At 33.4% G+C, this 15,899-nt stretch overlaps 1 protein-coding gene across 4 annotated transcripts in view; it reads right to left on the reverse strand.

Annotated features, from left to right (window-relative positions):
* Positions 1 to 5,106: 5,106 nt before the first annotated feature.
* Positions 5,107 to 15,899, reverse strand: part of LOC124362700 (DNA-binding protein D-ETS-4-like) — a 43,714-nt gene continuing 32,921 nt past the window's right edge. For all 4 annotated transcript variants that reach the window (XM_046817413.1, XM_046817412.1, XM_046817415.1 and 1 more), the window contains exons 3-5: positions 11,763 to 11,917; positions 9,403 to 9,532; positions 5,107 to 6,921 (exon numbers count right to left, since the gene is read on the reverse strand). In XM_046817413.1, the coding sequence (XP_046673369.1) occupies positions 6,572 to 6,921; positions 9,403 to 9,532; positions 11,763 to 11,917 (635 nt within the window). In that variant the 3' untranslated portion in view covers positions 5,107 to 6,571. The remainder of the gene's footprint in view (positions 6,922 to 9,402; positions 9,533 to 11,762; positions 11,918 to 15,899) is intronic.

Raw genomic sequence — 15,899 nt, forward strand, 5'->3', positions numbered from 1 at the left:
TACAACTCCTTCAAGAGTTCATTATGGTTTTCGCTCAAATCACTGTACCATAATTGCGTCACTGGCTATCGAAGACGGTATTGCATTGATCACTGTCAAAAAACGTTGCATGTACAATACAGGAATACGTTTTTCCTGTATTTTGATGATTTGACTATTTACAAAACTGAATCAATACTTTAATAAAAGTATTTGAGTAGTACTTTATTTCCTAATGGTCTTCATATTTATCGACAATTTAAATTGAACAAAATTCCAATTGAAGGAAGAAAATTCCAATTACGTACGTGTATATATATATATACACGTGTATATATATATATATATATATATATATATATATATACACACACATAAACGTAAAAGAAAACATAACTGGCCAACTCTAACAAATGTGATAGTGCACCCAAAATTGCGGCATCAAATTTTATTTTACTTTACTGATTTCTGATCAAGTAAGTCTTTTTACAATGCTCCCTTTAAAAATCTTAAGCTCATTAGAATGTAATTTTAACAGCCAAAGATACTAGTAATTATTCGCACACATTATTCCAACCTTTATTGGACATAAATGAACTTGCCTTAGTTTTATTCAGAATTTCGTATTTCATTTACAAGTAGTTAATCCCACTAATATTATAAATGCGAAAGTTTGATGTTTGGATGTTTGGATATTTGGATGTTTGTATGTTTGTATGTTTAGATGTTTGGAGGTTTGTCCTCGAATCACGCTGAAACTGCTATACGGATTGTGCTGAAATTTGGAACAGGTATAGCTTTTGGTCTGAATTAACAGTTAGAGTGCTTTTTACCATTCATAACACATTCATTTCGCCAAATAAAGTCGAATTCAAATTGAAAAATTAGTTTGTTTACATTCGAATATTATGATAAGAACTAAACGTAATAACGTTTCATAATTCTAATTAAACTGGCACTAAACATCTGTTAACAGCTATAATTCGACAAACTTTCTGAAACATCTGTTTACATTTAAATTGTATCAATAATAAGTAAACAGTGCTTGATCGGTAGCGTAATGCAGATAGTAATTAAAACATTAATATATAAATTTTACTCCAGATTGCGCCAGTAACGAATTAAAATCATCTAATGCATTAAATACTGTTATAAAACTAACCTTAATGAACAAAGTTATGAATGTTTTCACATAAGTTACTTTAAACTGGTGGGCTTCCTTGACATTATGATATTACATTTTAACAATGGCTTACGGAAAAACAGAGAAATGAATACTAACATACCTTAACGATTCATTCTTTCCCTGTCTACAGTCCAAAAAACAAGTGTAACGCAAAACTTTAATACGATTATTTTGGAATGTTGCATAACCTTAATAAGGATTCCCCCTTATACCAGAAGTACATAAGAAGTAGGTAGGACTTCCCCCTAGATCGTAATAGGCTTTTCAGTCCTAGCAAACTCAACTATGCCAACACGAGTATTTTAAACGAGGCAATACGGAGAGCTAAACTGTGACATAGTAGGTAAGTGAATTTAAACGGTCTTAAGTAGGAACATTTTAACCGAAGAAGGCATCTCGGTCCTACGTAAGTATATATATTTTTCCTTCGTCAGAACAACAAAGCAAACTCTACTATGCTACTGGAAATATCATAGACCTGAAATATATGACAAGGACTGAAAATATACGCTTTTTGACCGAAGTAAGTTTCCGAAACCTGTAAGATCCGAGATTTCTGTTTTCTTGATCGGGATTACAATAATTAATTAGAACTAGAAATGCTCCTACACGTGCCAAACATGATATAATAATTAAGTTAAACTCTGATACTATTTACAATGAACTTAATAATATATACCTGATGTATGCCTACTTACGTTTTAAAATGTTTGTAGGACTCCCATCATATTAGCTTTTTATAAAGACTTCGGTTCTAAAAATTGCGTGCTAAGCCGCGGGTAACAGCTAGTCTATGAACAATTTTAAAATATAATTGGAAGGAATTTACTTAAAGCTACACATATTTCTAATTTTATTTTATAGCCTGTAACTAAAAACTTTTAATATATTAAAAACTATATTTTTATTTAAATGTATGAGTACTCCGCACCTCATTTAGCGTAATATGCTTCGGAGAGGTTGCGTGCACAAATTAGACTCTGTAGATCATTTCATTCTCGAAATGCCCTGCTGACAGACAGATCATGTATAAAATTACTTTTGACAATTCGTTGGCAGACAAAGAGGAATTGTGGCAGTCTAGTGAGTGATAGACTAAAACGACGTTCACTAAATTCCATATTTTGACATGCACGATCAAATAACTCATTCTTGTTGGCTGAGAGTTAGCGAAGCCTATCACTCGAAGGACTGGAAATTTCATTTCTTTCAGTCTGTCTGTCAATGTCTCCACACGACATCTCTCAAACGAACTGACCTACAGACGAAATTCTGCATGAGGCTTCATTGCTATTATCAACAATACCTATTTCGATTACGTTGGCTGCCTTCCCAAGGGATTTGGTTAAGTGTTACCGAATATTTCTACATTGGTTTAATGGGTAACCACGAAGCTAACGAGAAAATAGAATAATAAATCAAATCTAACTTAGTGAGAAAAAATATAAATGTATCATATGGCAAGATATCTCTGAAAGATATCAAAGAAAGATTTCATCTGTACACTTTGAATTGTACATGAAAATTCATTTCTACATACATAAGAATGAGTTCTATAATGCGTTTCTAACCATGGAATCTACGAACTATGGAAGCCTATCAATCAATAGGCTAACACAAATTTGTCTGCCGTAGGGATGTAAACATTTATTTTCTGTATGATTGTATGTCCATCTATACGTCCACAGAATATCTATAAGATGTATAGATTTGAAATTTAACATGCAACCAGTCAAAGCCATGTATGTGGTGTAAACAAATATGTGGTTTCTATTTTGTATTTCGTTTTTTAAATCGATTTGAAAATATCTAGTAAATGTACTTTTGCAATTTTATCCTATATAAATATACGCTATTCATGTTTTTTATAGCTTTGCTCTTTATTTTGTTTACTATACGTGTATTTATTTGTTTTTTCTCAGATAATACGTTTTAGCTTGACACAGCAAAATGCAAACATCAGACACGTAAATAAACGTTATATCAGAGCCTTTTAAACCCTTTATCTCTTTTTCTAACTATTATTTATAGGTCTTTTTAGTGAAGGAAGACAGAATAATTATAAACTGATAAAAAAACTTTCGATTCACATTTTAACCCTTTTGATACCTTCTCTAATATAAAAACGGCAAACAATTGAGTTATTTCCTAGAAACAAATTCTTCTTTGTTTAAAGAAAAAACTAAGTTTAGTGCTTACATAGTGCGAATTAGCTCTCGGGTATTACTCATGGTAGTCTCCTAAGGAACTTATTTGAAGTAAATAAGTATTTTACATTTGAACCACTTCGAAAATTTCTTCAGCTGCAAATAAGATAAGTTCATTTACTGTTTTGCTTGTAAGTTTACCAAGTTACTTTGCCGATAAAATTATTCTCAAAGTATTAAAAAGTAATTTCGTATTTTTGTGACTACTTCATACATTTCTTTGTAGTCGTGATCCATCAAGAGAGTTCTGATTCTGAAAACGTTGTAATATAAAGCATTAGACTCCGCTTAGGGCCTGTCCCTTCGGAGTAAAAACAAAGGCCGTGACCTCTTCGGTCTGGTTTCCATCTGAGTCACGGTGAGGGAATGTAAAGCATTTTGTGATTTCCGCCCTTCGGTGAAAACCGCAAATGAAACATCAAATTAGGGACTAGAATGAAATGGGACAGAGTACAACCATTTCAATCCTTTACATGTCGTATTATATCGAATAAAATAGTGTGTATGCACTCATAGGTATTTTATTTTGATGTGTTCAAGCAAATATTTTCAATAACTCTTGTTTTGGAGAGCACTGTACAACTTTTTATCGTATAATAACTTTCAAATTTTGCCACAACTATAAAACATTGTATAGTACCGTTTTTTTAATTACCACAGTTTCTTTTATATTGTAAACATGAATTATTTTTTGTTATAAGTGTTATATATGGTCTTTCATGTAATGAGCTATAAGATTAGATTGCCTTTTATATCGGATTGTAAAACATTTTCAGTATCCCCCCCCCCACCCAACAATTCAACTTTTTTGACAAATGTAAAAATACGAGAGTGGTTCAAAATAAAACTGGAATTAGTCTAACTAACGTCAACCAAAGGTTTTGATTTCTGTTTGATTTGTTACTGAAGTTTGAGGGGAAAAACACATAACAAATAATATTTTCTATTTTAAATTTTGAAGTTTGTAACCAAAACGTAGAACTTGTTATACATATACATGTATATATATATATATATATATATATATATATATATATATATATGTACATATTTTCTAAATTGGAATATAAAACCTTTTAACAGATACATTTCCTACTAGTAGATTTTTATTGTTAATACTAACAGTTAGAAAGGTTCCTAGGCAGGGAAGAGGGGGAGTTTTGTAGTATATATTTCCAGAGTAGAACAACTTCAGAAAAATCCATTAATAATGAGTTAATCAAGTATAAATTAAATGTTTAGTTCACTTCAAATTTGAACACTATTCCAATACTTTTTTCAGTTCAACTGTACTTTTAAGGGGAGGACGTTGTAACCCCTTCAATACACCTACTTCATTACGACAGCGGTTTATTAAACCAACCACCTGTTGATGGATAAGAACGCCAACAACAATAATAGAACTACATTGTCGAAAATAGTAAAAATATTATCAGTCTAACTAGTTAATATTAATTCTTCAAAGTCATTTAAATTTTGAATGAATGAAGTTTCTTGATTATTTTGGGAATTTATTTAAAGCGATTTGCGAAGTAAATCGGTGGATAAATGATTAGCCGGCGTGTTCTCGCTACCTTATGAATATGCAGTAGCTTTCATCTTCCTCCTATTACAAGGCAAACAACTTAGTAAACTATGCAAAGTTTACTGTTACACATCCCAAGTTTATAACGTTATACTTGTTACACTGAATCAGCAGGGTATATTTTAGGGTTCAGGAAAAAACGGACAGAATAAGGGAAAAATATATTTTATTTTTATTCCTTTACAATTGCAAAATATTTGAGCAACGAAGATTAATTGCTGGAACCATTTGTCCTAATTATGCATCAATTTATTGCTTTTACAGGAATCGATAAAGCTAACTTCCTAACATATTTTTCAAATAAAACCCTTAGACAGATGGTAAGAACATTCTAAACATCTGTATATAACGCAATATATACTTCTTTATTAGAATAAACATTATTTTTAGTTAATAGCATAATATTGAATGTGTATTTCAGAAGAGAGCTCTTTCTTCTAAAGTATAAATTCAATACTTGTCTATTAGTGGAAAACACTTTTTGTGCCTAAATACAATAAAAAATAAGACAATATTTTTATTTTTCGTTCCATTATGTTAAAAACAATACTACTCCAGTTAAATATTTAAACCTATGTTAACAATTAAAATCATATAAAAAATATATTATTGAGTATAAAAGTAATATTTAACGACCAAATCACCTAATGAGTGTAATAAAAGTTATTGTTCGTATTATGGCAAATAAAATATCATGATATTAAAACATAGAAACTATTAAATAAAACTATAATAATATTCTTTTGGTAACAATACACAATTAAGTTTAACAAAATACAACATAAAATATTAATTTAAGACTCTTCCTAAAACTACTAAAATAAATATATACACACACAAAGTATCAAAGCACAAAAAAACATAGATACACAAAGAGTATTATATCATTTGTTCATAGAACTTACATTAAGTATATATCATAGATATATGGGACCAAAATCACTGACCTTTCCGTCTCATGGTTGTGGTATTATCGGTTGAATGGCATAGATTAGCAAGTTATATTAATTTGTGGTTTAGGTGTGAGTTTTTAAAATTTATTTAAAGAGCTTTTATTGGGGTGAATAAGTAAGTTTTAAAATAACTTACGTATTTATGTATAGCGGATATTTTTGATATATTTAATGTTTAATTATAAGTTCAGATTAGCAGATATATCTAGCGACTCGACCAAACCACAACCTCCGACGTACTTAGTCAGCAAACATAACACATGACAATGAAATAAAACACTTACAATCTGGAAATTACCTTCCATATTGTTAACAAAACTGTACACAGCAACATATTAAATATAAATTATTGCCAAATCGGCATACACGGATTTCTACAGGTACTGAAATGATTACAGCAACACTTGAAACAAGTGGCCAAATCACCCAGTATCCGGCAGAATATAGTATTGCTACAACTACTACATACAAACCCCTCTGTCACTATTGCTAACTGCAACTGGCGACGAGAAGTTGGAATTATCAGCGGAGAAAAAACTTTTATCGATTTTCCAGTCGACTAGTATTTACTGAAGAATCCATTAAATTTTTTTCTGCTCTGTTGGTAATATTTTTGATAATGTACCAATTGAACAAGGGATGTTAAGGAATGTTGATTTTCTTAAAGGCAGTAAGGGTGGCAGAACTGGTACACCAGCCTCTGCGACCTCTCGGTTTTCTTCATGATGCCCTTCTTGTAGTACTGCCTGATGGATCGGGACAGTTTATCGTAGTTCATGGCGGGCCTGTTCTTGCGTTTCCCCCAGAGTCGGGCCACCCTCACCGAGTCCTCAATCTTGAACACGCCATTACCCCTGTCCAGCCAGCGTATACAGGCGCCATTCGCCTGGGGGTTCGCCAACAACTCCTTCAGAAACTGCCACAGATGGATGTGCGACCCGCCTCGCCCTTTCGGCTGCGGAGAGGAGCTAGACGTGTGGGGGGAGTCGGCGATATCTTCATCCTCGTCATCTGCACAGAGAACAACCAATAGCCTTTAAAATCTAACCATGAACCATTATTAGTATAAAAGGATTACAGTTGTTTGCCATCGTTACGTATTGCAATTGTACGAACATGACGTTCCAAAAACTGGTATCTGTTTTATATTTAACACGACAAACCCTTCTAAAAAGTTAAGTATGAGAAAAATAAGCAATCACTCTTTTCATTTCATAGCATATCTTAGGAATTTACATTTAGAGTAAAGTAAATACCAGATATCAAAACGTCGTGTTTATATTATTGTAACAAATAACTTTGTGAAATGTTCGTAATTCTGATTACTGGTCACTACAAAAAACTTAGAATTAAAGTAATTATTTTACTATTATATATAATTATTTATTGTAGAAATAATAAGAATTTAGTTATATGAAAATATAATGAATATTCAGAAATTGCATCATTTCACATTTCTATAGTGTGATTACCTACTACATATTCCTACTGCATCGTATATTCAATTTATTTACATTCAATAAGTGTAATTGAACTTATTGAAATGCTTCAATTAAGGTAATGGTTACAATATACACGTGCAGAAGGCTGACACTTTACTAACTATATTCAGCCAAACATCAAAACCCCTAACTCAATAGTGTCCACTAACACACATACTTTTAAATCAATTACAAAAATTAATCAACTATGATTTAATTGGTAGGACGTATCGACAAACCCCGAACGTTTATCTCTAACTACAGCCGTTATTTGAAACAATTTAACAATTAATTTCAAGCCAAATGTTTGGGTTTTCGTGCGGTAAAATTTGTAACACCAATCCATAGCTTTGTTTAAGCGCAGCTTATTCCAAAATTATACAAATTCAAATATAGGTGCTCGTAACAACATCGATCATAGTGTATGCTCTCGGAAAAAATATTAAATTAATTAAAGCATACAGTGACATACAATATTAAGCAATTGGCAACTTAAAGATGTTAAGCTTAACAGTGTAATCCAAACTCGGTCTCAAAGGCTTTTCGAAAAATGGTAAAAACTTTATATGCGATTAAGATTTAACTCACTGAATTTTACAGTAAGTGAATTACTATACTACCCTTACAGCTTATACATTTACGTATATTTTAGTAAATTCTTTTATTATTCAACAGACGTGCTGTAGTTAAATTTCCTGAATGCTAAAGTTGGATTCATTTACTTGCACTCTAAAATATTGTGTATCAAAAAGAATTTTCAATAAAGGATTTTTTATTTTACGTAATATATTTTGTAGCAATTGAAGTGTTCATGTCATAGCTACAATTTAAAGTTCATAATATAACACAGGCTTGATGACTAAACTAGTCGCATATTCAAAAATAGTAATATTATTTTAAAAAAAGGACATGTCTTTGGGTAATAAGTACACTGTACTCCTGACATCACGTGACCGTCCCTGTAGGAACTCGCATTTAATAATTACGATTTATTCAGTCATTACTCCGATCGTACCATTATCTTTGATTGTAATGGCACAATACATCATGAATACACAAGACAACTCCCGAAGGTGTGTTCATACGATAAATGCTGGGGAAGTCCCACTTAAAATTCTCTTCTGATCCGAGTGACAAGAGGGGAATTTGAGACACGCCCGAGTCGTCAATTTGGTATTCAGAACTGGATCTGAGCCTGAGCGAGTCCAGTCACGACAAGATCTATCGTAGAGTTGAGTGAGGCGGAGTGAACACTCAAGGTGGTTGGGTTCTACCTGTACACCCACTCTCGACCTTGAGAGTAACTACCGCCACTCGGCCTTGTACACGCCGCTATTAATAGCATCAATAACTTATTTTATTATTTTTAACATCTACTGCAAGGGTGGAGCTACAACAGCCTTGCACTACTGATTGTGGTTGCGTCGTACTCAATGGACAGTTTCTCTTTGTTATTGTTTCAACAGTATCATACTATTAGAATTTATTTTAAAGGTGGTGTCGAAATTCAAACTGCTCATGTGGAATAAATCGGTATGATTAAGTAAGACATTATACTTAGAAAAATCAAACATACATATTCTAGAATCAATAAAGCGGTACAATAAAGAACCATATGATTCGCCAGAACATGACAGAATCCTTTCCAAAGCAACATCATCACATGTATTATCATGGTATATGGTAAAATGTCATATGATTCAGTTTGTTTACTCTTCAATTTACCACAGTTATGGGTTACCTATAAGACTAATGTTGGAATTTTGTTTTTACCTTTTTGACCTTAAGATCTCACACTCAGTAGAAATCCTTTTTAGACCGAGAGGAACTGATGTATCAAAGTTTAAGTCTCTAGCATATTTCTATGAAGAGTTAAACAGGCACTGTAGGATCCTTAATAACGAAAAATAATATAGTACGAGAACGCCATACGCCCACAGGAAATAAATATTATAAAATTGTTGTTTACATTTTTATGGAAACTATATAATCTGTATTACACCTTATTTACCTTCAGAGGCATCCCCGCAGGAGCTGCTAGACTGGGTGGAGGTTTCCAGCAGGCCGCTTACGTCAACACTGGGTCCCTGGACACAAGCAGCCTTCCAGATCTCCAGCTGAGCATGGAGAAGACTGCCGCACTGTAACATCACATATAGAATAATTATAAAGTCTCAGGATAGTGAATAGAACTGAAGAATAAGTTGCAACTTTGGAATAATTACTGATAAAAAAATTCGCTTTGAAAGAGCTGTTCTGCAGATTACAAAATGTGTCATCCGTGAAGCAGAGTAATTCGGTTTTGTTGGTAATCCAGCAAAGGCAACAAAGGGAACTGAAAGCAACCCGCTAACTGGAATTAGTATTCAGCTTCCTTTGATAATAATGAAACGGGGATACAGTTCTACAAAGTGTTCTTTTTCGCATCTGAAATTCTCCGATTCTGGAGAGATGTGTTGTGACTTATGCATGTAAATGGATGAGAGATAATATGAACAACGAAGTATTGCATCTCTAATAAATAAATAAAAAATATATACGTATATGTATGTATGTATATATCTACTATGATATCTCAAGACTAATATAATAATGTTTTAATTAGTATATTCATTCCAGGTAAAGAATCCAATGTTGTAAGTTGTGTTGTAGATTACATTCCGTTGTGTGACGAAATCTCTACAATGACATTCATATATTGAGATTTCTACACAATTGCATATTCTTCACTTTCTATCAGCTTCTAAAACTAATTTTCCTTTACGATCTGTTTTCTTCAATGGTGAAGGTCAATGGAAGGAATGCAAGGTTAATTCATAACACTATTTCCAAATTGCATAATACTGTATGCTGGGTGCGAGTCGACTGACGAGCCGAAGGCCTTGAGGAGAAAGTCTTAGAAAGTGGCCCAGGCTCGGGTCCAGGTCCGAGGTGCCCTGGATGTGTGTCTTTGACCCGCCTTTCCTCGTGTGGTGCAATCCCCCAAGGACGGAATTTTACTGGAGGTTACGGTTAAGTGTCTTCCTTGACGATGAATAAGCGAGTGACTACATCGCACAAAGTGGCAAGTAGTTGCTCGAATAGAAGAATTTGTAATAATAAATGCTCCTTGAAAGACACCATAAACAAAAGGGTGAGAAATTTGCTCTCAACAATTGAAATTTTATCACCAAAGAAAAGCTATAACCACATAAATTGAACGATACTATGTAGAACTGATTACTTTTTTTCAACTTTTTGTGAGAACTGAGAAGAGAAAGAAAGGCGCTTGGAAATGAGGACTTCACCTCTATAATAAAGACATTTTTCATTTCATTCTCCAAAAATATTGAATAGAACTATTGATTACCTCTTAATCAACATAACAATAGAACTATTAGTGTAATTCTACTTTTATACATTCTTGCAAATCTATTTACTAGCAACAACACCTAGCTTTCCAATATTAGGTCCCTGGGAGATGTTTAAGTTGCTGCTCAACTTGGGGTCAGAAACCGTTTTAACTTTATTTTGTGTAATAAATGGTCAAATAGTCATATAATATACTTTGATCTTAACCAGATATAATTTACTAAAATTTAACTAAATATTCAGTGCAATACTTTTAAAACGTGGATCTGTAGCTGAATGATATTTTATGACTGAATTATTATTTTACTATAATATAAAAAGTATCGTTATACTCGTATAACGCTTCGTATCTCAATACTTTTTAATAAATTTTAAAATATATATAATATTGCAGTATTGTATTTTGCAACACTCGTGATAAGAGTTAATTAAAATGTGGTTATTAGTGACGGTTCTTGAGAACATTGAGTGTTCCAGTGACAAAACGTCAGCCCAAGCATCAAAGTGTCATGACTGCCCGAGTCTGGTAAACCTCGTCCTGTCCGGGTCTCAACTTTAAGTTATTATTTTCAAAAACAACTTGTAACAAACTAAGTTAAAATGTCAATATTTGTAGTTTTTTATTGACTTAACGAATATTTAAATAAAGATTATATTCTATACCACTTTAATTTTCATTTAACAACTTTAATATTACAGGCAACATTCAAAATCACTCTGGTACAGAAGCATCGGATATTAACCAACCAAAATATCTAAGGTGGGTTTGTGTATTTTTTTCACACACAAATAACCCGAAATATTAAATTTTTAAAATGATATTTTGTTACATTAAATAACAACTAACTTTTTGTGGGATAACTGAGGATTTACATGTATAGGACTTTACACGTTTTGATTGAACTATGTTATGTTCTGACATTCCATTTATATACACCATATTTATTCTGACCACCCCGTCATCTTGTTCAATGGCACATGGACTTTAATAACCTAAAAATGAGTATGTGTAGTACATACCTGTGGGGCTCTCTGGTGAAACTCCTCCTCGGTGAGTTGAGCTAACTGACTGCCCGACATGTTGAAGTACTCGACCACCGACATAGGTAAGTTGTATTGCTGCAGGTTGAACACCAGCCAAGACTTCACATCCTCCACAGACCACTGAACGGGATCTGTAAATAACCCAGAGTTGGTTCTATGTTCAGTGAGACATAGGTAAGTTGTATTGCTGCAGGTTGAACACCAGCCAAGACTTCACATCCTCCACAGACCACTGAACGGGATCTGTAAATAACCCAGAGTTGGTTCTATGTTCAGTGAGACATAGGTAAGTTGTATTGCTGCAGGTTGAACACCAGCCAAGACTTCACATCCTCCACAGACCACTGAACGGGATCTGTAAATAACCCAGAGTTGGTTCTATGTTCAGTGAGACATAGGTAAGTTGTATTGCTGCAGGTTGAACACCAGCCAAGACTTCACATCCTCCACAGACCACTGAACGGGATCTGTAAATAACCCAGAGTTTGTTCTATGTTCAGTGAGACATAGGTAAGTTGTATTGCTGCAGGTTGAACACCAGCCAAGACTTCACATCCTCCACAGACCACTGAACGGGATCTGTAAATAATTCAAAGTTTGTTTTATGTTCAGCGAAATAAGGAACTGGAGGGTGATAGAAACTGTTTAATTTCATATAAATATTAAGAGTAAAAATGTAGACGAACTTAGAGAGCCATTTAAATTTAGGATATGCTAATCCTGCCCCAGGTTTTATCTGTGTTTGGTATTATCTAGAATTCGGCGTGTACTATTTTTTAAGAATCGACGTTGGTATAAAACTATTGTTTATTACTTCAAAATCTAAGCTTCATATTTTTGTCGAATAACAATAACTTTAAGTTTATCTGATGTGAGTTAAATTTAACATTAAACCTATATCCTAGTGATTTCCTTTATAAAATCGATGAGGACCAATTTTACATTGAGAATTTGGATTGATGTACAGGTCAGAGAGCGAGAGAGAGCAGACTACTTACGATTTTAGTATTAATAGCAACAGTATTAATATTGTTGGCACATATAATACCATATAAATACCATACACGATTTTCAGAATACCCAACTAATACGTAGATACGGAAATGTCGTTTACAATGTGTGCATCGATGATTTGTTATTGTTTCAAAAGGATTAACCGTGCGAGGATGACGGACGTTTTCAAATTACTCACACATTCAAGCCACATAAACAATTTATTCAATAGATAATGATGTTTTAAGAGTATTATAGTCTTTCACAGTACACAACAACGCTTGAACAATGCCTGGGACTCATGCACGGCTTCCGCATCGCCCTGATGAGATCAGGCGGGGTGGTGGCTGTCGTCATACGAGTACACAAAGGTCTTACTGCTAATGTCCTTCTATTGTTCACCCGTTCTGACCAGACAGGCGTGGTCGTCCTTGGGCCACGAGTAGGTGTCCCATCTCGCTCGGTGGCTTTGGCGGCCATTTTGTTCACCTTGACTGTCAGCATTCCTTCATCAAGCATTTTGATAGTCGGTAAGCCTGTTTGGGAGCCCTAATCTGACCTTCCAGATCAGCATGCGATCACTAATTTCGTGGTGTCCTCCACTGAGTTTGGAGTTCTTACTCAGGTTACTTTAGGTTACGATGCATCAATTAGGATTTAATATTTTTACCTGGTTAAAAGTCTTATGTGCCCACTATTAGACTCTACACACTATAAAACAATGTTTTTCAGGCAGTTGTGATCTTCTGATTTCTAATCTTATCTGAACAATCATAAAAACTGCTTGCTTGGTTTTAATTACTATTTCAGTAGTTTTAGATCTGACACCGATTGCAACGAATAAAAAACACCCTTCGAGATAAAATAGCAGAATAAAGAGAGAATAGATAATTTTAGAGAGTCCTATCATAATATCTGAGAGGGCTATCAGAAAAGCTGGACCTCGAAGTTCGGCTTGCTAATTCCCATTTCGTTATCTTTATAGTGATAAGAGATTTGATGGTTCGCTGGGAACGCCGTAGTTATTAAGGTAAAACAATTTGTAAAATTGAGTTAGCGTTAAATGACTGTATTTGAAAAAGTGTAAGAGTTGCGAACACATAACAGATTTCGACCCTTTACCCTTTAAAACATGTGAAAACTAAAATTAAATCCAACCAAAGCACGGATAAAATAGGCGTTTGTTTAGGTTGACGAGATAAAGAATTTTGGAAAAATTGATGTATACCCAATAATTGTTTAAAACGTTTTTTTATTCATGATGGAAGAATTAGGCTACTCATTTACTAAGACTGTAATGGTATTTCATATAACTACAAATCTGAGGATTCCTATATGAAGGTAAGTGTAGTTATGAATTGATGTAATTACAAATATCGGTACTGGTTTCAATCTGTAAAGTAACACTGCCAGATCCAATAACGATACATTACGTCATTAAAAAGGATTTAACTGAAAATGTGTAAAACGGCAATGGACAGTAACAACATCAAAAATAATCGGCATAGAAAACTAAAAGAAGTTTAGTTCGAACTTGCCTGGCTCATGCATAAAAGAAAACCACTTTTTATTCTTTATGACATTGTAAAGCAATGTCTTAAAATACAAGAGAAGAGTTTTTGAATGTTTTGTGAAAACAACACGAGAGTGTTTCTTACAAGCCTGTTACATGTAGCTCATTACTCTTTGTATGAGAGGTAAACATTATACCGCTTCTTCCATCGTACTTCTTAAATCTCTTTGTTATTTACAACAAGTCGTGTTTCCTCCAGTTCTAACATTACCAAATGCACTGAAATAAATTTAGGCAATAACTGTAAAAAGTTAAGAGGCCTTATTTTTACCCCACACTGAACTAATAAAATGTTTTCTATAGGTTTGTACGCATTCTAATATTTAATTGCTGTCAGTCATTTGATATCATAATTACAATTTTATTCTGTTACGAGTTCTGGCTTTATTTAAATGTGTTTCTTTCATCGCCATTAGAACGGGGAAGCATCAAAGGTACTGCCGCATCGATGACAGTAGGCATTTGTAGATACGACAAGATATGACCATTACCCAACCCCCATTCTCGTAAAAAAGGATAATTAAACTTTTTCAGCAGAATACAAAATCCCATTATTTACTATTAAAGAGTTGTATATACGACTTTGCAAGGTATTCCGTACACTAATAAAATAGATCCGACTGAAGTATTAGAAATAATTTGCATTAGTGTTGATACAATGGAGTGATAGAAATCATATCCATTTCAACACCTACATTGGAAATCCAACTACCAATATGGTGAATATAATAGTTTTGTGTACGCAACAACCGAATAGTGATCACAATCGGCTGACCCAAACAACCTCTACAATGCTGGACAGTTGGTCACACTGCAGACTGGCTTGACGGCTTCACTGCCTACTTGTCCCACTTTCCTTCGGACAGGCTAGGACTGGTTGACCAAACCGTTATCCCTCCGTCAGCTTTACTTTCTAATTCATTTAATTGATCGATTGGCTGGCGTTTATATTTCATGCTGACGAAAAATGAAGGAGATTACGTTATTGATTTTACCGTTCCTAGAAACGCGTCAAAGGTTTCATTTCAGCTTGCCCGATCTTGAAACTGAGTAGACTGATTATGTCAAGATTTGCTCCAGAGAGTTAATTGTAAGAAACTACGAAGACGTTATACTCCAGCATTTAGTTGAATAGTTTATACGAACTAACTATGAAATATAAGTAATAAAATTGTAAATCTGTTAGGTATCACAGTTTTGAGATCATTAATAATTATAAGTCTTAATAAGAATCTTTCTGTTGTATTCGTTTAAAGCCAAAAATCTAACCATCACTTCTTTTATTCCTTAGTTTATAAATAATATTATAAACGAGGTTTATTATTTCAACTATTACCTGATTCTTTATTATTAATTCTCATTAATTGGTTTTAAATTTAAAAGTTAAACTTATGTTTTGAATTAGAAAGATGCTTCTGAAATTTCAGTGTAAAACACCATACACCATCCTACAAGTAAATAGTGAAATTTGTAATATCCAGGGTGGGAAAATGAGCAAGCGAAGAAATAAGAAATTTCCTTAGTAACTTCTTAATACATGATATAAT

This window comes from Homalodisca vitripennis, chromosome 5 (genome assembly GCF_021130785.1).
Source record: "Homalodisca vitripennis isolate AUS2020 chromosome 5, UT_GWSS_2.1, whole genome shotgun sequence".
NCBI lineage: Eukaryota > Metazoa > Arthropoda > Insecta > Hemiptera > Cicadellidae > Homalodisca > Homalodisca vitripennis.